The sequence below is a fragment of the Centrocercus urophasianus genome, unplaced genomic scaffold, assembly GCF_019232065.1.
Source record: "Centrocercus urophasianus isolate 14NV4802_14NV808 unplaced genomic scaffold, USGS_Curo_1.0 seq_18, whole genome shotgun sequence".
NCBI classification, from domain to species: Eukaryota; Metazoa; Chordata; class Aves; order Galliformes; family Phasianidae; genus Centrocercus; species Centrocercus urophasianus.
Window position 1 is genome coordinate 16,811,781 of NW_024884733.1, and position 26,202 is coordinate 16,837,982.

Genomic DNA, 26,202 nt, shown 5'->3' on the forward strand with positions numbered 1-26,202 from the left:
TTTTTTTTTTTTTTTTTTTTTTTTTTTTTTTTTTTTGAGATGAGGTAAAGAAAAGAATGAAAAAAAATGGATAAATACAAAGAATTTATGTTAAACAAGGACAGCCATCTTTCACACTACAGGGACCAGGGCCCACAAGCACCATCCAACAACACGACAGACAGCAGGTGGAATGACTCACTTTGGACAACTCACATCATGTCTGTCTGCTCAGGCTATCTGGCCTAAGAGTAGCTGATATATAAAAGAAAGTAAAATGATTTATTGTAACATGATGAAGAATTACTGAGCTTCTCAGCAACTTAGTCAGAGCAAGGGTTCAGCAAATTAGATTACTAAGCAATAACAGCTTTTCTTTTCCCACTTAATGTAATTTTTTTGTACTAATTCTGTCTGCCAACAATGGCCCCAGGCTTCTAAAGGTCAAAGTTTGCCTGCAGTCTGCATCAGTCACAGTGACAGCGCTGAATGAACTGGAATAGTTAATTAAGAGTTAGGCCCACAGTTACCATGGGCATGGAAGTCAAATGCGGAAATGTTAGAAATTTCTGTAAGTATGTGTCACAGAAATTAAACCAAAGAATAAATATTAGTTGTGGAATGGGAAGAGGAAATCAGCCATGGCTGATATCTCGTAGCTGCTGGACAAATGACAGATTGGGTAAGTCTGCTAAGAAACATGAAATAAGTTCAGGGGGAGAAAATGAAGTCTTATGATGATTAAGGTCTTTGATTTTGACTTTTTGTTTTTGGTGGTAGTAAGGGGGGATAACACAATAAAGAAAAGGATTTCCTACAGACACAAAGACATGTGAACTATGACAGCACAGTGCTTCTCAAGCAAAGGAAAAGAAAAAACTTTGAAAGAAAATAAACAGTCTGAATCATGGAAAGTTGGATGGTTAGAGCATTCCTAGTAAATCACTTTATCTACAGAAGAAAGAATGGAGTGACTACTGAAATGAGACTGACCACTGTGAGGCTGCTGCATTATATGCAAGGCTTGGAGGAGTATAAGAAAAAAGTTGTTTTGGAGAAGATTGTACATTTTTTGTTGTTGTTGTTTGTTTGTTTTTTCATAATTAAAGCTGCAGCTTATCCTAGAAAATTCAATCTTCTCTGGAAAATACTGTTTTCAATTAAAAAGTAATTGCATTTTCTCATGAAAGAGTTTTGTCTTCAACTTTAGAAAGCAGAGTAATAATTTCCGAATAAATTTGAAGTAATTTGCAAATCATTTTGTAACTCTGTTACTGTTAGCTCCTCTTCATGTATACTGATTTAAACAGAGATGAGGGTTGTTTGAAAGGTCTCCTTAAGCTTTGATTAAACAACTTTGTAGTTTTGCAATTTCATATATGTTCTAAGGCTTTTTCTTGCAATGGATTTTAGCTGTGCAGAACATATGGCATTTATAAAAGTAGACAACACATGGACCACATGCTGGCATTCATTTCCCTCATGAAAGTGATTTAATTCTATAATTTTAATTCTCTTTTCTTTTGCTAAGCAGATACCAAAATGTATCTGATAATCCAAAATGAGTTTTCTATGATATACTGCAGAGTTAAGCATACTAAAATATATTTAAATTGGTTTGATGAGGCAAATTTTGTTGCCCATGATCAGGTAATTATTTGAAATCTTTCCATAGCCTGTAGCAAGATTACTGTGGGAATGTAAAAATATAAGAAAATTGTTAAGCGTTTCTGCTTGACACTGCTTTGGTTTTGAACAGCAAATTATTTCAGCATTGTATAACTTCCGTTACCAATGGGGTTTGCTACAGACCTCATGTTGTTTTCCAAAAAGCAGTATGCAAGTACTTTTTGAATGTGGAAACATTTCATTTGCAAATTGTGAACCACTTGCCCGCTGAGTCTACTTCATGACCGCTAGTTATGTTTTAATTGTGCCCATTAAAAATCATGCTGAAAAAATTTACATTTGATAGGCAAAGTTAAGTTTTACTCCCATACTTGTCTCTCTGTAGGTTGCTAGAGGAAAGCATAAGGAAAGTAAGAAAACAAGAGAATGAAAATAGAAACTACAGTTCAGTTAAAAAGGAAACTTGAAATAAAATCTGGAAACGTGAGCTCTTTATCAAAGATTTATTGTTCCAGTAATACTAAAGTGATCTTAACGACTCATCTAACAGAAACTGCGAGATATTTACTGATGAACTGCACTGTAGTTAAAAAAAGCAACTAGAGGATGTAACAACAAAATGTTAGGTAAGTGATGACACCCTTTATGCTGACAGAACTAAACTGTTCTAACTTTTAATCTCATGATTTTCCTACAGGAAATGATCTACCATAAAGCTGCACTATACTATAGATCTGTTTGACGCTGGATACAATTTTCTGTGCTGCGGTATCCAAAGGTGTCAAGATGCCTTGCATTGCTTTAGTACCTAATCTGTTCCATGAGCAGGTTTTTCTCAGCAAGCTTTAGAGTCAACCTTACATTGCATAGACATGATACCTCTAAGTGATATATATCTTGAAGATGGACTCTCGGACCATGTGGTGTCAGTCCTGTAATAGTATATTAAGATTTATGCCACCTGTGTTAAAAACATGGATAATTATTGGTAAATACTGTTACGGCAAAGGCATTACTATAATATAGTGCAGTTTTACAAGCTGACATTGGTAATACTGCATTTCTCAAGCTGACAGAAATTTTGAATGTATGGCTAAGGTATTGCAACTTGAGTTTCTACCTAGGGAAAAGAAGGGATTTGGAGCAAGCCAAGAAAAGCGGTTTTATTCAGGAAGTATAAGCACACCTGGTGAGTTAAACACAGGAGCTGAAGGGGCATTACATACAACAGTTTCAGCGAGCAATGTGTTATAGGGGTTGTTAGTGCCGTGTGGTCGAAGAAGAGGGTTTGTTAGTAGGTAATTGCCAGTCATTCCTGAAGCAAAAGAAACAGAAAAAAATGTCAGTTCTTTAATTTTATTCTGACAGTTTCAATAAAGAATATTTTTATTCATCATGAATCATGTAGAACCTGTCAAATGTAATTCAGTTGAAAATTTCTGAGTATATCTGAGCTATATGTTTGAAACGGGAGTAGGAAAATACAGTTAGATTCCAGTAATTCACAGGTGCTGTCCAAATCCCCAAAGTAAACATCTGGTGAGAGTGACATTTACTAATGTACACAAAATTGGTGTTCATAAGAATACCAATTAAATGGGTAGAGATCAAGGTACTACATAAAGCTACTGCAACTTTTAAAATGGTATCACGGAATGTTTCTGTCCAGAATGGAGGGAACTGAGTTTCTTAAATTTAAAGGTATTGAAAAATCTCTTATGACAGGATCAGAGCTGTTATTCACTTTATGACAAACACACGGAGAGTGGAAGGGAATCGTGTTTTCAAACACAGAGTAGATGACAAACTGCAAGCATATCTTAGTATACGCAAAAGTATGCATGCTGAGGGGAAAGCAAAATATTTGCTCTAAGAAATCAGAGCATTCACGTTTTCTCCCGGGACATTCATGCTACAAATTTATCTGCCAGGTTTTAAAAAAGAATTTCTTGAATGACAAATTTATTTAAACAATCAGTTCACAAACAATGTAATGCGAAGCATGATACTACAGGAATGAACGGACCTTTTAAAACTCAGTTTAAATGTTAGTGCAACACCATTTAAAGAATTCAGAAGAATTAGAAGAAAAAAAAAAAGCATCTTTTGAGATCTAAAAAGACAGTTAATCTCTGACTTCTAGATACTGAAAGAAAAGCTGTCTGGAAAAGTGACAAAGAAAACTTACTTTAAACAATGAAGTTAAATTTCTACTTCCTTTTGTGTTGCACTGCACAGCAACAAATCAGAATGGAAATAATAAGCCAGCTATATCTATATACTGTATTTTTATTTGGCAATGGAAAAAGTAATATTATATTCTATATTAATGCTTGGTACTGTACACCTGGTACAGAAGCAGAAAAATCTAAGATGCAAAGATCTAGGGCCTGATAATGATTGTTTGTGTCAGTGAATAACTACAAAACGGTTCACTGTAGCTTTTTTCAGTGGTAATCTAATTCCTACAAGAAAAACTAACTGAAATACTTCTTGTTGTGTACCATGTTTAATATCGTTATTTGAATTACAATCTCGAATTATTTATAGTATGCTAAATTTGTTATCCAATCCAAAGTATTTCTCTTTTACTTTAAGGTGCTGATTTTTATTTTAAAGAAAACACTAATTACTAGATAATCACTAAACTTTTCTTACAGGTATTTACCCCTGAGATAGCAGAATTATTGTAATTGAATAACAACAGCATCAATTAATTTTTTTTAGCCATCATGGAGCATCTCAAGTGATGAGACTGGAGCTCCACAGCAGGGAAAAGCCTCCAAGATCTGTGCTCTGAACCACTTGAAGCTGTAGCATGGGCAAAGTGTACCTCCTATGGTGAAATCCCAGACTTTTATATTTATATCATATTTGTGGGCTTTTAAGAAATGAAATAAGAAATACATTTTCTACTTAGGATATATAAATATATTTTTTTAAATTTTGCCAGAAGAACATAAAGATTCAGGAGGGAACAATAAGACACACAAGTTGTCTTAGATATTTCTGTAAGCCAGTAGGATCATGCTTTTTGAAATCTTGTCTTTTGCCAAATACTGCGCTTTTTACTTCCAAAGCAAACATGAGTTAAGTACAGGTCTCCACCACCAAATCTTGAAAAAAGCACAAGGGAGAAAATTTGCCATTTGTGGTTCACAAGGGTTTTACAGTAGTCCTGACATTGGTAAATTTTCTGTTTGAAACTTTTTAAGCCAAGCAGGAACTGGTCAGAACTACGTTTGTCTCTTAGGGATGTGAGTGGAACAATAGGCTGTGAGTTTGGCTTTCACACTCTTCGCCTCCATTACTTAAATTGTTGTTTTTTTTTTTGTTTTTGTTTTTGTTTTTTTAAAAGGGGTGGGGAAAATGGAGAAAAAAGAAGGGACATTTTGTGTTGATTAATACCCTCGTCTTCTAAGTGAACATGAAAATGCAGTTACAGATTTCAAAGTCTAATCGAGATAAGAAACTTAAAAGTTTTGGCTTCTGTGCCTGAAAATCTGGATCCTACCCCATATGACAGATACAATGCTCTTTGAAATAAAAAAGATAAATGCTTTACAGACATCTTTTGCATAGAAATGATATCAATTAGATTTCACTGGGAAAATTTCTGCACCTAAAAATCATAGTCAAAATATGCATTAAAATGTTACTGCACTCATATTTCTGTTTCAGATTTAACCTATAAAGGTTAGAAAAGATTCAAAATTATGATCTTGCTTTTAAGTTAAATTATTGATGAAACTTATTTAAATGCTCTCCCATGAATGGAGGAATTCAACTTCTATATCAGGGGGCCAGCTGAGGGAACACGGCTTTAAAATGTGCTGGTGGATGACTTTAAAACTCTGCTTTTAGAGTACATTTGTTACAGATTTTTTTTTTCAACACGTTCTTTTCAATTCTTCTGTGTTAAATTAAATTATATAAAATCTGTAAAAAATTTGTCTTCTAAAACTGAAATGTTCCCAGTGACTGACCTTGATTAAGTGTTGAAGTGCTGTTGATGTCACCTGAGATAAAAGAAGATTCAGATTGTTTTCTCACAGTGTCATTCCACATCCTCCTTATACGACTCTGTTAATGTAAAGCAGTAAGACAGAGCGCATTAAGTTACAGAAGATTTTTTCCTACTTGTGTACTATTATTTATTCTCATTTATTTTGCACTAAAGTAAGCCATTCTTATAGTAGAGAGCAAAGCTCCATCCTCTGTTATTACAATTCTAATTTATTAAATTTCATTTAGATGAAACATGATAGTATAAACCTTCCAATAAACCAGCCCAAAATTATAAGAAAAATAAGGCGTTTGCATTAGACCAAATTAAAATAAAATCTTTAAAAAGAAATCAATTCTAGCATGCAGAACTATGTATTTGCTACCTAAGTGATAATAATGAGAAGACAATTACTACTTCTGATTGGAGCAGATCTCAGGGGGCTTTTTATAAATAAGGTTAATTAAAAGATGTTGTCAAAATCTTTGTTACCTGAGTGCCAGAGGAATAGCGAGCACTAGTTCTTGTTGTTGATGCCTTCACTGAACTGTGAGGACTCTCAGTTGGTAGTCCACCACAGCAGTAGGAATGTCGGAAGCATTTGCCATATTCCTTACGTACCTATGGAGAAAAAAAATACGTTAGCGCAAAAAATAGAGTGACAAACACCTCTATTGACAAAGAAGACATCAATCTTGCACTGACAACACTCAACTGCTTTTTGAACAAATACATAATTCTTGCCTACTGAAATGATGGCCTTTAGCAAAATTAGATATTTTGCCTTATTTAAATGTCAGCATTATTGGTTAGCCAGCATTTTTGAATTATTTCTGAAGTATACATGTATTTCATTTAGACATATATGAATAATTGTTGCTGAGTTGTTACAGGATTATTTTTGTTTTGTCTTCATATTGTGGATTAATACAGTTGTTTACCTGAATGGAATATTGGCTGAAAATAGTCATTTTTTGCAATAGTTTTTGGTGCACAAGCCATAGAAAGCCTGTCTTCCCATCTTGGCATACAAGAAAGGCTGAGGCAACGAGCCTTTGAGCTTCTCAGTACTGCCCATTTAAGTTACTCCTTTTAGGAAAGCATGCCAAGAAGACTGTATTTAGTCTAAACTGCAAGGACTGTGAGCATTTTTTCATATGAAGTTACTCTGGGTAACTCAAATAGTCGCTAGTTCAGCAGCTGCAGCAGTAGGGCACCAGCAAAGGTCAGAGCCAGGAGTTGAAACGTACAGGCTGGGAAACTAAGCATCTTTTGTTTTTAGGACCAAAAAGTAGAATCTTTGCTATTGTCTCTTCTGACCATAGAAGTGTGAACACACTTGTTAAGTATATGAAATTTCTGTCTAACAGAACAACATTATTCTGATGGCATAATAATTTTAGTATTTGACCTGCACTGATTTACCTTCTGTTTCCATTGAGCTACTGGAAACTTTAGTTTTGTAATGTGCATTAACATTGTAATGTGCATTAACACTGTCATAGAAATAATCTGGATGATATTACAGAGCTTTTAATTCTCTCACATTTGATGACTGCTACATTGCTATTTATTTTTCAATAACACAAAAGAGCACATGTATCCTGGCAACATGATCAGTGAAAGGACGCGCTGGACAAAACTTGTAAAGATGCCAAATATTACATTCACAAATCTTCTGCCAGATTCTTGATAATCCTGGAGTCTCATGTGCATCGATGAGACTTCTAAATTCCTCTGAAAAGTGACATTTCAGCTAATCTGTAAATTCTGCTTGGCCTACAGAATATATGGCACAGAAATAAACTTGTGTGTGTGTAAAACTGAGAAATGAAGGAAGGAAAAAGGCAAAAAATTAACTGTGAATTTACATAAGCCAAACACTGTTTTCAATATTACAATAACTTTATCACCACTAATGTGGTGTTTCCATAAACCATGAAGTTCAGGAAAATTTGAATAGTTAATGCTTTAATTTCCACTTGAGGACAACAACTCATCTATTTAAAAGTATATCATATATATTTTAAGTTAACTCCTACCAATATCAGCACAAAACACACATACAAAAAGGAAAACAGGAAAAACAGAAAGGCCTGGACATAGAATTGTAACCTTTATCTTCACATTCTCAAAAATGAAAGTCTGTAACACTTAAGAAAACACATTCCTGACCATTAATGGATATTAAATGCTCCAGAACACTATATAGTAGAGACAATAGCAATCAGAACTATATTTTCATCCAAATGCCACCCTCCAGGGCTGGTTTTGCCTAATGCCTATATTGCTGTGAATGTGCATTATCCGTCACTACAGCGCGTTCCTCTGTCATTATTTCTAAATTATAGCTTGTTGGAAATAGTTGGAAACAACGGCACTATCATCCCGTCAGAACTGCAAACATAATAGTTTTCACTTTCACAATTCTATTTCTCTGTTCAATTTAGTGACCAACTAGTAATAACAGAATAAAAAGACTATATTAGCTATGCAGACAGAGGATCAGATAATATCCAGTCAAACTCACTGAAACTTAAAAATCTTAAATGGCAGCTTTAACATTCTTCCAGGTATAAATCTTATTGCTCCAGGTTATGCTTTTTCACACTTGACTGGTATTTTAATATTGCTTTTTGCTGACTCCACTTAATAAAAAAACAATGCATAGCTGTAAAAAGAAATAGAATCAGAATCTGTTTTTTATTTTCAAGCCCAACACAAGTAATAAAAAAACAACATGATATGAAACCTTAATCTAGAAATTATTTACATTTTGAAAATTTCTTCCCTCTTTTCTTATGATCACTCTCCTCTCCAAGTGTGTTTTTATTATCTCAAAATGAAAGCTATACCATTTTCCTCTGGATAAAATCCATTCTGTCTTCCACATCTTTTCCCAAAACATGTCTGAAAGCCATTGTCTACACCAAATCTAGAGACGCTGGCACTGTTAAGAGCTGAGAACACGCAAGAATGTGATTTTGCCCTTATGTAATAACCTTTTATCCAAGAATCTTTAACCACTTTATAAATATCAGTTAAATATTTCTCTGGTGAACTAATTATAAAGGGAGTTAATAACTGTTAGGCCTCCTGCCTAAAAATGGTACAAATATTTAGAACCTAAATATTGCAAGTTGGGTGTTGCCAAACAACGGACTTACTGCATTTTATCTTATGGTCTGTGGTGGGCTTTTTCTGACGTACACATTTCCCCTCTGCTCTCAACTCTTTTTTTTTATTTGCTGTGCTTTCTATGAGCATTTTACTTTTATCCTTCATTGGAGCATCTCTAAGGCATGAAAACATTCTCCATTCTCAGTCTGGGACACAGAGGGAGAGTGGGAAACCTGATCCGGCCTAGCTGTGTCCTTCAATTCCATCTCACTTGTCTGTTTATCTCTCTTCTATGAGCTTCCCTCTATTCAGCAGATCTGGGCAAAGGGGGCCTGAACTAATTTAGAGCATCTCTTCATTAGGGAAGGTAGTTGCCAGGGGATTTCAGTTTCTCCAGCTAAGAGCACTTAGCTATTGGTTTGCAGGGGGAGGCAAATGTTTGAAAACAAGTAGTCATGCTGGTGTACTTAGTAAACTCCCCTCATTACCAGTTGTCTGCAGTTAATGGCTACTTTTTCTTTAGGTGTGCTGAAGTTCACAGTGAAATTAATTTTCAGATCTGATTTAATTTTGTAATGAACAAGCGCTCGCAGCATAATCCCTGCCTATCACCTGTAGTTTTATGTGGCAGCTTAATAGGACCTCATGAGAGGTCTTTGCCTTGATCTGCGAGAATGTTTCCAGGCTGAGATGGGCTGATACTGTAAAAGATTCCTTTTTTTGCAGTGCTGCAGGCAGGATTTGATTCATAAGTGCATAAAGACTTTTGGCTGTGGATTCAAAATTATACATACCGCATCACAAATGTTAAACAATACACCTTCTGTGTTTTTGTCCCAAAGTCTCTAAACTTTAAAGCCCAAGTTGGAAATACTGCATCCATTTTAAACTCATACAGGCCAAAAAGCAGTTAAATGACTCTCAGAAGCACATGCAGCAAGAACTGTTTTCGATCCTAGTCTCTTCCTTAAACTTCTTCAAAATACTCCTATTCTCAAAATGTACTCTATTTTTTCAAGAAATATATGTGGTATTTTTAAGGACATATAGAGCACACGCCTCTGTTTGTAGTAACTTACTTTCTTTTGAAGGGCACAATGAAAGATGAAAATAAACATTCCTTGGAAAGCATTAAATACTGTGAAGAGATACGTCATCACAACTGTTCCCTCATTGATAAACAGTAGGCCAAATGACCACGTTAGGCCAAGAAGACACAGGAGAGCAAATGCACCCAGGACCCAGGATCTGTAAAAGAAAATTAATTTTACTAACATTACTTATAAGACTGCATGTTGCCAAATCCAATATTAACATTTCAGTTCCTTCAGTTGACTTTTACTAAGTTCATATTCAATTGTAAAAATTCCTTGGGTTTAACCTTTCATCTATTAAAGAAAGAACAATTCCATTTGGTACTTTTAGTCTCCAGCGAAAACAGCAAGAGTAGATATGACCTTTTACTTTCTCAAGAACTGCATAGGATGTCAAAAATACTTTGAAATGTCGAAGTATAGTGCAAACCCCAACTACTCCATTGCCTTATCTGCTATTACAAAAGAGATTGATAAATCTGGCTTAGCCACTAATCACAGCATAGATTTTAAACAGTGGTGCTGCTAAATGACACCAAATAATGTAGCACAAATACACAAAGGTTAAACAGCAGATTAAGAGCCTAGAGCCCAAATCTTTAATGCTCTGATAAACTCAGCTAAACTGAAGCTAGATGATCTAACTTCTGCATGAAGAAACTCTGCTGAAATGTGGCAAAAATATGGATATTGCTCTATAGAATAGTGTAAAAAAGATTCCATCATGAATAGGTTAAGGAAAAGGAACTGTAGAGAACAGCACAGAATGAAAGGGAAAGGGAATTTAGTCAGTGAATTCCACATCTAACTAATGATCTTACTTGATAAATGGCTTATTATCTTCATAGCTAGAAAGCATTATAAGCAGAAAAGAGAAACAAAATTATTAGACAGAATTGAAACAGAAATTAATAAGAGCATTTTTAATTGTCTATAAAAATAAGTCAAAATTAGGAAATTCAAAATGCAGAGGCAAGCAATTTAAAATTATAAAGGCATATAATAGTTAAAAATTCTTTAGCAAATCAGGTATCTCAAAACTAGTTAATTAAAATTAAGGGCAATCCACAATATTGACCGAGTTTGTAAAGTTAAAAGTCATGCCAGAAATTTGTTAATGTAGGGTTCTATCTTACCCAGGTAAGTCCGTATTATAGTAGCCATCACAAACACGGTAATTACTGGTGTGGATGAGAAGACAGAAAGAGGAAAAGGAAGAAAAGAGAGAGATGCTAAAGATTAGCTCTCTCTCTCATCATGCAACATGCAATGAAGCTGATACTGACCTATCCATAACATCTAGTCACAATGTTAGCCTTAGTGAAAATCTCCCTTTGCCATTTTCAAAATTCAAAGCAAATCTCTAAGACCCTTTCATATCCAACCCTTAGTATTATAAAGTTGCACCATCCCTTCAGTGTTGATAACAAGAACCTTCAGTACAACATAAAGCTATAAGCTAAAGAAGCAAGAGCTGTCAAAACCTCGTTAATTATATAACACTTGCATTACTTTGCAAAAAGGATACTGCATTACAGCACCAAGATAAAGTAAACATTTGCTAAATTAGCATGAAAACAGCAGATAATCTTCAAGTTAACAATAATAATAGAGTCAATTCTCTTGGGAGAACAGGATTATGAGTAGAAACTGCTCAGAATCCTTAAATCAAAAAGTCATTTAACAAAATAAACTTAATATAATCATATCAGTCATGCAAACAGGAACATCATTTTTGAACTGCATTTTAAATGCAAATGAAATTACTACAGTGCAGTGGTATTTCCATGAAACAGTTTCTTGGCACTACTTCCAGGCTGAAATTATCTAATTTTGACCAGCATTTGTGACATTACAGAAACAATGTGACGAAAGCAGGATTGGTTCTGTTTGCTTCTAATTGACATCTGCAGTTGCTGGGAGAGAATGGCATGTGCTACTAATGGAAAGTAGCCTTCAATCAGTTCAGCAATCAGAAAATAATCACAGTTCTCATACTTGAACACAAAGCACTTACTTAATGTTTTCCAACCTGCTAGAGTCTGGTTTCAAAGTGTTTGAGTGCTTCACCATTTTGCACAATGTGATCACCAAGAAGATAAGATTCAGCTGTCAAAACAGATAAGAATGAAATTAAACTACTTCAAGTGAAAGGTTGAATAATAATGATGTTACAGACTAAACAAAACCTCCATAGTTTATTTTCTAATATGTAGAGAAACTGAGTAACTTTATCAGAATGTCTGCAAAAAGTGATTGCAAATACAGATGAAGGGCAAAAATGTTTTAAATTATTGTTTCACTTAATTTTGCTGAATTGACCAGTGCTATGAACCAGCCATATTCAGCTCATATCCAACATGTGTCAGTGTCCATCTAGCTCCATCTTCCAGCGTGCTGCATTCAACCCCTGTTCACCTCCACCTCTAAACTCTGGCATTGCTTTCCATCTGTGCTATACCAGTTGACTTTGCACAATCTCATTCTGCCCTCAGAAGGTTTTTCATCTTTGCTGGTTTCACCCTTTTTTTTTTTTTTTTTTTAAATTCCCTTTTTATTGTCACAAATCCCACTGAGGTCTTGAAAAGAGCTAAAATGTAACTGAAAAAAATAGAAAAGAAAAAGAAATATAAAGATGTAGCAAATGCATCAAATTTAACAAAGCCATAGGTATATGCTGTGGGTATACCCTCCCTACTGCCCACTCTCATTCTGTAGTCTGGATTCTGTTAAAGACTGCATGCCACTTGAAAGAAAGGACTATGCTGTCTTATTCTTGCATTACATATAGACACCAAGGAAGATATTGAAAACAGTTTTTTATATTATTGTTTCTTTATTTCACATATCTCCTATTGTGAAATGGCACAACAGATATCAGAGGCACTGTGTGATTTCAAACCATGTGAAGAATCCCAGAAAACCAAATAGAAGGATGCCTGCAAGAATGGGTTGAAACATTGTAAACAGTCTGAATAATTAGCATTTGATGTCCTTTGTCATGCAAACAATTCAAATAAAATTCTGTGTTTGAAAACAGCAAAAGCCACATCCTTTTGTGAAGAAAAAAATACATCCCTATCTTTTAGTACAACAGTACACAAACACCTAACCCAAAAACTAATAGAAGACAGGAGAATATGCTTGGACATATTAAATAGATAGGAATTATAACCCCATTCTTTGAATTTTCCCTATGTATCTTTAAATGCTGACTAACGCAGAATCATCAAGATCATACTTCTAATTCGGGTAGCCTTTGGTTTGAGACATCAAAATCCTCACAGTGTTTTTAACACTGGGTTCATACCAGAAGTGTTCCTACAGCTGTGCCACAATAGTCAGAAATGTAATTGAAATCCTAATAAAGAGAAGATCTTAACAAAAAAGAGGAGTATTTTGAAGACTTTGATCCCAGTCTGTTTAATAAAAACATTTATTACAGAAATAATTCCTACTGCTAAGAGCAACCATGTTATCTCTGCTGCTGCAGCCTCAAAATCAGAATGGACACTGTGTTCCATACTGGAGTTCTCAACACCAGAGCAGCATTTGTCAGCTTCTGACCTTATCAGTCCTGATTCAAAATAAAATGTTTTTACAATTGCATCTTGACATTCACACAAAAAGTGTATGTGATACAAATAACAAAAATAAGCTTTTACAATTTACTTCTCAGTATTCCAAGAACTGACAGAAAATATGCAAACGTTAAGTGCAAGTATGTACATAGGAGTAGGTTAAGCACAGTTTCCACAGCTACAAATAAAAGTTTTAATATCTCATGTCTGTGTCGACTGTCTTTTATAAACTGAGTTATGACTAACCAGTTGAGAAACATTTCATTGCATCATCGTGATATTTTTGTTTCTCTTATCTACATTTCCACTGTGCAGCCTTATGTTACTTGGATGACTAAGCAAGTTGCTTCTATCTCTGGCCGTTGTAGCAGAAATGAGAGTGGGCTCTGGCCTTCAGTTCCATGCCTTGTCAGGCAGATTTCATTGCTCTGTATTTGAAAAAGTTATTTGCACATTTGGGTAGCTAGTATAAGATGAACTCCTCCAGCTTGCTTAACTTCAATTTAATTTTTGTGAAAACAAACAGATTAAGTGCTAAAGAGATGCCCCATGCCAATGCTAATATGGAAATCAAATTTGGTTGCAACCTGTGCCTCTGGGATTACACAATCCCAGTTCAGAACAGCATTCACAGGGCAGCTCTTTGCCTAAGGAGCTACCCCGGAGCATCCTGCATTGTAGCTGTGACATCGTTCTTGGATCAAAACTCAATAGTCTCAGTTATGTTCATAAATGACTACCTTATGAAACATGAGGTTTTCATCCTCCGATTCTTTGCAGGAGTGTAGTGTTGGTCTGACATATGAAGAACAAAAGCCTGTGTTTAGATACTGAGGCACCTGTGGTGACATACAAGCAGGTGTGGCCCTACCACAGAACCTTATCCAAGCTCCTGTGTATTCAGGTTTTATGTAGCTACTAAGTTGTCTGTTTATATGTCCTCACTGAACTACAGAATGTACAGAATGCACTACTGTGCATAACACTTTCTTACTACATGTTTTAATCCTAATTTAGGAAATAGAGCTCCAAAAACAACTGACAGAAAATAATACTCTAAAAATAATTCACAATAGCTGAGGGAGCCTTCTTAAGAAGAAAAAAAGAAAGCAAAATACAGTACTTTGAAGACAAAGTAACTATGACAACAGAGCATATGATACTTGTTACTCCATCACTGTGAAATATTGCATAGTTTCAGCAGTCAAAGACCATCATTTGCCGCTTGTTCAAACACACTGGCATCCTTTAGAAAATTGTGTCATTACCAAAAGCCTACTCTGCCTGCTTACAAAAACTGCAACCCTATCTGCTATAAATGTAGTCACTTTTGGCTTCCTTGCAGCTTTTCATCTAGAAATTGATTGTTTTGGGGGAACTCATGAGTTTTGGGCATCCTGCCATATTATTACACCAGACACTAAGCAGTGAGAGAAGGGAACTTGTTGGAGAGTAATTACTTCTAGAAGGAAGGGCTAAATCATTTTTCTTGGTGAGAAATAAATGTGGAAGAAAAGTCTGTACAAGAAGGTAACACATTTAGTACTTCCACATTCATTTGTACAGACTTTGTATAAGAAAAGCTTTTCCAGCCCTGAGTAAGCTGTACTGAGCTCAGAGCTGTGCCTGTTTGGAGCAGGAGGTTGGACAACAGATCGTCTAAAGACCTTTCCAACCTGCATTATTCCATGCATGTGTGATTACTAAACTATTGCTAAACTAAGCAAATAAACTCATAGATGTTTTCCAAGCTCGACAGATAGGCCTGAGTAGAACACTTTTATTTCAGAAGAGCATTCACCACAAACAAGCAGTATTCTGGGGCACATAAAGATCCATATGAACAGTAAGATGGGTATTTGAAAGGTTCTGAGGTAAAAAATGGGTTTAAGACAGTGATGACTTTCTCTTACTCTTATTACACAATGGGCTGCTGATGGGCCAGGCCTCCTCCTGAGAACTGGGCTCCATCCATCCAAGATGAACCAAAATCTCCACCCCAAAAATACTGCTCTCCTTCAGTGGCAACCAAAATAAATTCATCTTGCAAACACACACACAACGACAGTATACACAGCTGAAATGTTTATATTGGGTTTTTACTATAATTGCTAAAATATATTATCCACTATGAGACACAGGACACTGAATTATAGAGAATTACTTTAATCTATACACATACATTTCTGAAATGTATGTAAAAGCAGAAAAGAAAGAACATGAGCGCCTTTTAAAGTAGCAGTTCCTACCCTTGATATCAAATGCTTGATATGGCAAATGTAATTAGATAGAATCAAGCAGAAGAAAGACAAATACATATTAAGATAAGTTAAAATATAACTACTTTAAAATATAAAAATTGTAGAATTTTAATGGAAATAATCAAAAGCAGTACCCTGTAAGATCATGCTTCTTTCATATCTAACACTAACAATGCCAGTTCTGGTCTGGACATCAGAATGTACTGGATATGATAAATAACAAGGTAAAATTTTGGCATCTGGGATCTATGTAATTTTAAGAGTGAATGTCTTCAAGTCAAATTAACTTTCAAAAAAAATGGATGCAATAATCTGCAGAGAAGACGAATGGGTTGGAATTAGTCTCAGGTACAATTGATTAGTAGCCAAAAAAGCCACTTTTTGCAATAATTATAATAAAATTCCCCACGAGCAATGGATAAATACCATTTATCAAGTGGCTCCTACTAAAATATACTTACGTATATTTTTAATACATAAGCTTGTAAACACAGTTTTTAAATGTATAGATAGATATGTGAACATCTGTATGTATGCATCCAAATTTTGGTCTCACACATCCCCATGTAAATGGGAAACAGGCCGGCCTAGGAATTTTTGCTTAAATAGCATTTGGTAGTCCAGTATACTGGCTCCATCTGTGAGAAGCATACTGTAGTAGTTTTGGCTGAATTGAAGTCAAACCAACTTCATTTCTTGGATATGAATGATCATGGATCTACATAGAAGTCAAAATACTTTGGCTTTTCTGACCACAGATTATAGGAGAGCACTGTTTGTTTTATAGCCATCAACTTGTTCAATTGAATCACGTCTGCCTGAGCTTAGCAGCTTAAAATTCATTCCACACAGCCTGCAGTGCTGACATGGATATGATTAGACAGAAGAACAGAAACACCACTCTGAAGTAACCTAGCTGAACTGCACATGTTCTGACCCTTTTTGAACTCCCTGGAGCTTTTGTTACCTGGCAAATGCAGCTCTAAAACTGCTCTTGTATCTCCAGATCTTTGCTCTTAGCCATGCAGAAGCCTATTTCTCTCTGGGACTGGCAGCAAGAGAGGTACTCTCTGAAGAAGGCTTCTAAATGAGCGTGCAAGCTGAACTCTTACTGAACTGAATTAATTATTAAAGATGCAGATGGAGCTGTCCAAATGATAAGAACAGCTCCTGACGTGTCATGATCCAAGCTTTCATTAAGCCATTTCAGGCATACTAATGGTTTCCCACCGCTCATTACTTACATGTTCTTTTCTCATAGATATAATAACCCTGGTGCCCAAAGGCATGGCAGGCTATGGAACTAGCGAAGCTGGAATATCCTCAGAAGATATACTGAGGAACTTTATACTTCCCTCCCTTACTTTTCTACCCTCATTTTGATTAAACATGTATACAGATACTAGTGCAAACACTTGTAAACTCAGAGAAAATTGTGTAAAGTAGAGAAGTAAGCAAGATTGTCAAAAAGGAGTGTTTAGATTAACATGTTAAAAAAGCTTACTAAGGAGAAATTCTGTCATGCTACTAAGTACACTATTGTACAACCATGGTTTGCCTTTGGTTACACTGCCCATGACATATTATTTTTCAGCTATTACACTTCTCACACTTCTTCCAGTCTCTTGCTTTCTCAATTGGGACGATTAGAGGGCAAAGCAATTGCTAGAGAAGAATTACTCCCAGGAACTGTGCTGTGATTGCTACCTGCTGTTTCATATTTTTGAAGTTGGGAATACTGCTCCCTAAAGCCTTTTGCGTCTCAGTCTAAATGATTTGCTGGAGGATAATAATGTCATGGCCAGTAAATAATAGTGAACTATGTCTGTACATGGTCAATATGATTAAATGTCCTTCACCTCTATTCTCACTCTGACCTGGTTATGAGGAAGTGAAAAAGCCGTGAGCAATGCCCAAAGCTTCCCATATGAAACGTTATTTTAAAGCAAGAGAGAAATAGAGGTGACTTAGCAAAATACTTGCAGTAACAATGAAATAAAAAACAAGATATAGAAAGTGAAATTCTCATCACACAATCAGACTTGGGTAACTGAACTATAGCTACAGGAAACTTCAAACAGTTTCTTACTAAAGATTACAACAACTGCAATGAATAACTTTGTTCTGAAAAACATCTCCTATCATACTGAAAATAATAACTGCATTTCAATTGTAATTGTAGGTTTCATTTTAAAAAGCACCCATTATCCTCATACTTGATTAAATTTAAATGTATTTAGAATAAACTGTATAATTATTATAAAGATATAGACTTATACCTTGCAAATATTTCAATGTTTCTAATTCAATTAATACACTCATCAAAAACTATTTCTCTGAAAATGTGCTGTAGCAGAAATGCTGAGTCACAGCTTGAAACAGTGATTGAGCACCTGGTGGGAAGGCAGGGCCAACCCAGGAGAATTCAGGTGCACCTGAGTGACCAGGAGGGGTGGAGCCAGGATCCAGCCCTTCCCAGACCTCATTTAAGGGTTGGCAGTGACAAGGTATTGTGCTGGAGATTGCTGCGTATCTATAAACTTCTAAAGGTAAGCACCATCTTTCTTTTTAGTCCTGTGTCAGTGGCTGTTGCATTTGAGCAAATCCTCACTTGCTACAGCCTAGGACCTTGCTACTCTGCTGTCATTACTATGCTTTCCATTGCATTATATATGGTAATGAACTAAACCTTTCACACTACACAATTATCTTTTCTTAACTGCTTATTCAAGGGTTAAAATAGTATTACTTTCTGTTTACATCAAAAACTGACCTAAAATACACATAACCTCATTTCAATATATAAATTACTAGGAGGGAATAAAGAACTTATGAAAGATTGGCTAGCTACATTTTTAATAGAAATTTTTGATATCAAAGTATGAGTTTATGTTTACACAGAGAAGTAAACTAAAAGCTACAAAAACATTCCAACTGTGTCTAGCATATGGTTCTATAAAACTAAAAAACTTCAAAATTGTACTGGATGCATGCCCTTCACAACTCTACTGCTGAATAGAGGTAGGGGAACAGGCAATTATTTAGAACTTCAAAGGCATTAAAACAAAACTAATTCATCCCTTCTAACTATCAGTAGTTATGACAAAAGCTCTCTCTATACTCAGATTATGTGCTTAGCTTTAGCCTTCTAGAATGCTTTTCAAAGATTGTGAAGTTTAAAGATACTGAAATACCAGATAAAACCAAAATGCATATTTTGCATTTGCTTTTCTTCCAAGTTCCTACATCATACAGTGCTAACATTATTAACCTGAAAAAAACAAACAAACAAAAAAAAAAAAAACAGGGAGATATTCCCTGGGATGACAACTGACTTCACTTTTTACGTGAAATTGAGAAGCAGTGCTCAGAGAACAGATGATGGGTGTATAAATACAATATTCAATCTAGAATGGACAATAGGACATACAGGCATGAGTGCATATATGGGTATGCATACATATGATACATTTACTAAAAAAAAAAAAAAAAAAAAAAAAAAAAAAAAGAAATTTCTATAAGCTTTCTTTTAGTTACATAATATTCTATTTTTATGCTGAAACACATGAACTTGTATTATGTCTGATATATATAACATACAGCTTAAATACATACAGAAGCAGTCATTTGAAAAACATGCATATGCAAATATAGATATAAATACTGTATAAATACTCTGAGATGTAAGATTGTCTTAATTATCCAATGCATTCAATACTCTTTTGAAATAATGATGATGGAAAATTTGCAGTTAAACTCTGAAACATGTACAATAGTGAGTCAGTGAGTTAATGAAAGCAATAATAACAGTTCCTTTTCTTAAAAAAAAAAAAATGTGTTTAATGTACTTCAATGATTTTTTCATATGACTACACATGTCAATATAACCTTCAGATTCAAACCATTAGGAAAAAATGGCTATACTGAAGTTCCCCCACAGCTCTAACAATTAATCATTTGAACTTTTCTGCAAGATAGTCTAAAAGAAAAAGTAAAGCTCTTACCAGAATAATAAAGGTAACAGGCCCAATGAAACTCCATATAAAATAGTTATCTACGTGGAGCCAGCAACTGTGGAAGAAAAACCAAAAATGAAAGGTGAACTATTTCAATAGCTCCTCAGTCCAGTAAATGAAAAACACAAAAATACTTCTTAAACTAATATCTTGGTAAATAATGACAAACAGTATCATTTAGTCCACAGGCAATGTTTCCTAACCTGTAACTTTTATGGTGGGTCCTCCTTAATAAAACCACTGTACATCAAAATCCATTATCAGAAACAACACAGAAGAAGAAACGATCAAAATGAGTATTCCTTATGGTCAAAAGCTTTAGTCACTGGAGTGGTAATGAACTACTGAATCTGACATCAGCAAATACTTTTCACAGGTTTTCCAAGTCATCTTTAGAATCTGCTTTTAACTCTATAGCATATGCAACATGCTTACTTCTGAGGAATATGAGATAGAAAGCATTCTGATACCACATTTGGCTGAAAAACAATCTGGTATAAATGAAACATCCCAACTGGGAGTACAACTAGAGAGAAAGAATGCATATGATACCAAACCAAATGACGTGTAAACCTATTAGGGCCAACTTCACTTAGTGATTTGTTTTTCATACAGCGCAGTTCCCTACTGAATTGCTCTTACTTGTCTTTCATCAGTAGCAAAATCAAGCAGCTTTCTTGTAGTCAACACTATCTTCCTATTCTGTAACTAATTTAATCAAAGGACAAAGTAAACACTACTGCAAGGCAAATTCATGCCTCCAGCAAATCAAATCCTCAGAAATGTTTTCTGTCTACCTTCTGTCACTTCCTATATATATCTGTACTTTTATAAATAAAAGACAGTGGCTAATTTTAATCCTGCTCTACCCGCATGATAAAATATTATCAAAGTGAACCATATGGGCCAGAATATTGTACTGTCATATTCAAGATGAGAGTTAGCTAGAGGGCCAGTTGAACAAAGAGATCTAATGAAGCATTAGCTTAAAACTGGATGGTTAAGCCTGTCAGATACTTTAAGTTGAGAAGAATTTTTAGTTCATATACATTTGAGGCCAAAAAGTTATTTACTTTTTCAATTTGTTTCAGGTCAATCTTTTGTGCTAAAAGAAAGACCATAATTTAGAATTTGTCTCTCTAGAGTACAAATCCTCTGAACCTAGAGAATTACAAAAGACTTGATTGAAATTTGTGCACAGTATTGCCATTCTCTTACCAATAAAGCTTTCAGATGGTATTTTAGTCTGTCAGGGACCCCCTGACAGCTAATAGGCTTTAAAAAATTATTCACTTGAAAAACACTCAGGTCACTTGCAATTACTTACGCTTTCTCTGTTCCATAGCTCTTATAGTCAATAGCTGCTGAGACACCAACTACTGTAGCAGGGAAGAGGTAGCCAGCAACGTAATAGTACTTCTTCCTAGAATATTCACTTTCAAATACTTCTACTAGCATTAGATAAAGCTGCACTCCTTCTAGACACATCCAGGCAAAGGCTGCCAGGAAGAAAAAGTGTAAGAGACCTGCAAATATTGGACATGCAATCTGCAAAGAAAAAGAAAGATGGAAATATAAACCACAAATCTCTACATCATTACATCTCTAATTAAATAGGGCATAATAGAAGAACATACACATCTATCAGAGATCTTTCACAAATTCAGGAACATTTTTCTAACCTGAAAACATACGCTGAACATTTGCCAATATTAATGTATACATAGTAGGTGCAGAAAGTAAATTCAGCTAAACAGAATGCAGATACAGAAACCATACCCTCACTTGTCTTCATTTATGCAGTGGTTTTTGATTTTTATATACAATCCTTTAATTTTTAAATTGGTATCATTTTAGGGCTTGTACTTTGGATTATGTGAGACATGAACAGTTGGTTCAGAAGCATAATGTAATTCAGCTTATTTTAAATATGAAGCAGCCATCAAGCCTGCTGTAATTTTGCAAGTTTCTACTGTCATAACAGGAATCAGTCTGAATTCTCTCCTCTTTAGTTGAATTCTGTATGAAACTCTTACCACTTTACTAGATTTCAACACAATGAATTGCTTCTGAACGACAAATTAAATGTCATGAATACTGCCAAAAAACTTGCATGAATGTTCATTTTTTTTTTTAAAAAAAAAAAGCCCACACAACAACAAAAAACATAAGGCATAAGTCTGCCCGTGTGTGTGAGAAAAACAGTCAATAGCTGTTGAGACACATGAGAATATACGTTCTTAGTAAATCAACATTTCAGCTCCTCTTTCAGAAGTTTAAAACACCTGCTTCATTAATAGCTGGTATTTCTCAATAGAAAGTGAAAAACAGAGCTTTAACTGAGAAATTAATACCAGGTATATTTTTGATGAATGTAAGTACTATTTATGAACATATCTACTTATTTTCACTTACAATTTTTATTTCAGCCTTGCTGTGTCAGAATGCTGAAAAGTTGGCAGTTGTCATGTTTTAATTCAAATGTTTCAAACAGTCATTTCAGAGAAAAACATCAGTACATACACAGAAGACTTACCGTGTACTCTGTCTTATCGATGCCTATTAGGAAAATGAACTCAGCAATGAATAGGTTGATACAAAGGTTCTTGTGAATAGTGTTACGATCGCTTTGTAGGCCACGGAAAAAACAGAATGTAAAGATGCAGATGGCCAGGCAAACAAGAGAGATGACAATTCCCACCCAGGTGATGACAGTGAGGAGCAATTCGTGTACTCCATCTTTGTACTAGAAACAACCAAGAATGGAGAAAATTAATATGAATCCTTATGAGTATAAACAGAAATCTATTTTCATAGGTAGCATCCAGAAAAGTTGCTTGTTCTTCATGTGAGATGGGCAAGATGTACTCAGTAATTTCTGAATCTCAGATCAGCTTCCCAGAAGAACAAAAGTAGAAGAAGAGCAGGTCTGGGAGCAAAAGATGATTATTTTTAGCCTGATTAGATAGTATTTTCAGTTTTCCTATGATCTTCTGCAAACTTGTGAGGCAAAAGTAATAAGAGACAACATTTTGAATGTAGCGTTAGGCTCTGATGCAAAGATGAGAACTTTCACTTGACCTCCTGTAAGTGTACATGTTCTTTCCTATAGACCTGCAACTCCACAGTGGAGAAGAAAGCAAAGATCAATTAGAACAAAATGCAGAATATGTTGCATGTGTAATTCCATATCTAATGTCATGTTTAGGTAAAGATGGTTCCTTCAGTTGTAACAGAATCACTTTTGTCATCTCAGTTATCTTTTCAGTTACCTTTCAGAATATAGTGGGTTTATGAAAAGCCCCATATCTCTGCAAATATATCTTTGTTGGCCACTAAACATCCAGTAAGTGCTTAACTAGGCAACAATTTCAGAGTATAAAAAGGGAATTAGAAAACCAGTAGCAGCTCTGACCTTCCTGCTTTAGGAGATTACACTTGTGCTTCCAGGGGAAAACCTGCATACTTGCCCCCTAGAAAGCCTCCAGTCATAGTGCAAAGTCTGTAAAATGACTCTAAGATTGGTCATTTACTTCAAAATATGACTGGAAGAAGTTTTTTGTCCTTCTTTCATTGGTGTGTTTTTTTTTTTTTTGTTATTTTTTTTGTTATTTTACTTGTAACTTTATGGTGAGGAAGAAAACTGCTACAGAAAGTAAATTGTTTTGGAGTGAGTGGGTAGAAACTATAAATACTTAAGAAACTTCAGCAATTTTGTATCCTGCTAAAAATTCAAAGCTAACTCTTTAAAAGCTTGTTCCCTGCTCATGGCTAGAAATATCATTACCTACCACAATTTCCCGATGAGCCATAAGAATAGCAAAGTTGGTAAGGTGACTGCAAGCACATGTTGTATGAGTTTTATTTGTGTCAACCAGTTTGCAGCCTTGAGTTGACCAGTATCCCATCATAGTCCTCTCGGAGTAGTTCCAGAAGGAACAATTTGCATTGAAATAATTGTCAGGCTAAGAGATAAAAGGATAAAATAAAATAAGGATTTCACACATTAAGATGGCAATAACAATTGTTTAATATGTGTAAAGAGTAATTTAGATTAAACTTTGCATGTTTCGGACAATAAAGTTTTCATCAGCAAAATTGTGGACTATGTATACAAGGAAGACATCTAGTTTGAATGGACTTTATAGTCCGAAACACTCTAAAGTGTAGTTCCAATTACTGTAGACCCAATTTTAAACAATTACAATTTCAATCTTACAACTTTATGCACCAATGGTACAACATAACCATTTTTGGTGTCTGTGAAATTAGGACAGCAAATTTATTCTGAAGAGATATTTTAAAAGTGACAGAGAAATGAATTTTCTATCCTTTGATTCCCACCTATGTTCTGGCCAAAGTCATGTGAATAGACATCAGGAAAAATCTCATTCCTCAATGTCTATCTATTTTGATAAGAAACAATTGGAACACTTACAAAAAGTGGCAAAAGGAAAATCAAACTATTTTCTCTATCACTGTACTGATTATTTACTTTCCCCATGTGAGATTTGAAAATAAAAAGGATCAAACTGAAGAGCAAAGAAACATAAATCGTGACACAATATACACAGATTGAAAGCATAGAAAACCCAGATATAACACTTTCCTTCTCGTTATGAATGTATTTAAAGCAATTCTGTTGTATAGACTTGCAGAGCTTGGTCCAAAATCATTGTAGAAAGTTTATGCTATTTTGTCACGTCAGACAAATAAGAATCTTAACGGTTACTTTCTCCCCAGCTACTAAGGTAAGAGTTAATTCTCAGTTAGAAACAAATTAGTCATTTACATTTTCATGTTGATTACTGAATTAGCGTTCATTAAGAATACACTTAAGTTCTAATAATCACTGAACCAAGCTCATTTAATTTTATGTTCAGAGACTTAAACAAGCTCATGTCTCTGACCTAGCCCAACATCTAAAATTCAACTGGAAAAAAAGGTTATTTTTCTGCATTGCTTTTCTTTCTTGCTGATTTTATGACCCTCCCATTAATTCATTAGCATAACTCACATCAATGTGTTCCAGAGTAAAATACACAGGATCAGTCAGGTACACTCGGCTAGACTCCTTGTTGATAGAGGCTGCAATGACGTGGGAGTTGACTGCAATTGTACTGTTTCTACCAGCAAAATCACTGCCCAGCTTTATGGTTGCATTTTCCGTGCTAAGAAAACGCCCCAGACTTTTGTAAATGATGAAAACCAGCTTTGCTAGCCCTACAAAAGAAAAGAAATCCCATAATTGTGCCACAGAAACATACAGGAAAGCTGTAGTCTGTACTGTAATGAATGGAAAATATCAGAAAACACAGAGGCATTTTCAGGCTACAAATTTGAAGAAAAATGCCTAGGTACCTATTATATTGAAGAAAAAGACACAGAACAGTTTTGTTGTGTGTGTTCGTTTCTTAACTAGGAAAGGTAATGTATTGAATTTAATGGAGTTTTGATGCTATGTGCTCAGGACTCACCGTTTCTGCTGTTTTGTTTCACAGTGCTTGCAGAGAGCTGAATTGAGTTGCCTCCTTTACTGCCCTGAGGAAATTTCAAGTCCTGCACCTGGCCCTCAGTAATGAGCACTGCAACATCCAAAACTAAGCAGATTCAAGGGGAAAAAAAAAGTGTTAAAAAGAAGGATGTAGAAAGCATCTTTTGGCCAGATTACAATTGTTTTTCCCCAATCAATATTCAGTTTTATCACACTGCTGGTCTCATTTGCCATCAAAAGAGATCTGTACTGCAATGTTTCAATTACACAGTTACTTTAGTAGTATGCACTAGGTTTAATTAAAGTTTAAAGAAAATGACAGCACTTTAATAGAGAAAATAATGACATCAAACCTTGCTTTAATGTGTGGGCCTAAAAAATCCATTTAAAAATACTGCAAACATACGTATTGCAGAGAAACATTAATTTTGAAGCTCCTAATGTCTATGTAGCAACCACAGCCAGCAGATTTAGAACTTCAAGTATTGATTTAAAGAGGTTTAAAAGTCAGCAAGTAAATGCCTAAGTACACTTATGCTGTGTATTTAGCTAAACAATATTCATACCATTTTGCTTTTTTCCCCCCTATATCTAATTCTGTAGAATGGTTGATAAATAAAATAGTAATGTTAAACTAAGTATTTAAACTGAAAACTTAAGGTACCACTTAGACAGTCAGTTTTAATTTTATATCATACTGCATACTGGGGAGCTTTCATGGGATTAACATTAAAGGTTGGATTCCCTTGGATATGTAAAACATATAAGCTAGAGTGGTCAATTTGGTGTCAAGTATCAGTGGTACATTAAACTGGTTCAACTATCACAATGTATGTGCTACAGCCTGTTATCAAAGTTGTTTCTGAAGGTTTATAGGTAGAATTGCAGAACAGTGTCTGAGAATGCAGTCCAAAATTAACTACTTATTTCCTCTCATTTGTATAAGAAAGTATACTTGGACTTGGTAATTGAAAAATGTTATTTGCTTTTTTTCCCTCCGATGTATTTCATTTCTAAGACAA

The 26,202-nt window shown here is 34.9% G+C and overlaps 1 protein-coding gene across 14 annotated transcripts in view; it reads right to left on the minus strand.

The window, feature by feature from the left end:
- Window positions 1-26,202, minus strand: part of ADGRL2 (adhesion G protein-coupled receptor L2) — a 144,112-nt gene that overhangs the window by 2,700 nt on the left and 115,210 nt on the right. For 6 of the 14 annotated variants that reach the window (XM_042820048.1, XM_042820052.1, XM_042820053.1 and 3 more), the window contains 11 exons: window positions 25,164-25,286; window positions 24,704-24,909; window positions 23,478-23,651; window positions 22,223-22,432; window positions 21,014-21,234; window positions 19,675-19,741; window positions 11,846-11,937; window positions 9,814-9,982; window positions 6,107-6,235; window positions 5,595-5,691; window positions 2,795-2,923 (listed from right to left, as the gene is read on the minus strand). In XM_042820048.1, coding sequence (XP_042675982.1) covers window positions 2,795-2,923; window positions 5,595-5,691; window positions 6,107-6,235; window positions 9,814-9,982; window positions 11,846-11,937; window positions 19,675-19,741; window positions 21,014-21,234; window positions 22,223-22,432; window positions 23,478-23,651; window positions 24,704-24,909; window positions 25,164-25,286 — 1,617 coding nt within the window. Of the gene's footprint in view, window positions 1-2,487; window positions 2,570-2,794; window positions 2,924-5,594; window positions 5,692-6,106; window positions 6,236-9,813; window positions 9,983-11,845; window positions 11,938-19,674; window positions 19,742-21,013; window positions 21,235-22,222; window positions 22,433-23,477; window positions 23,652-24,703; window positions 24,910-25,163; window positions 25,287-26,202 lie in introns of all 14 variants that reach the window. The other 8 variants (XM_042820059.1, XM_042820056.1, XM_042820058.1 and 5 more) reach the window with 4 other exon arrangements.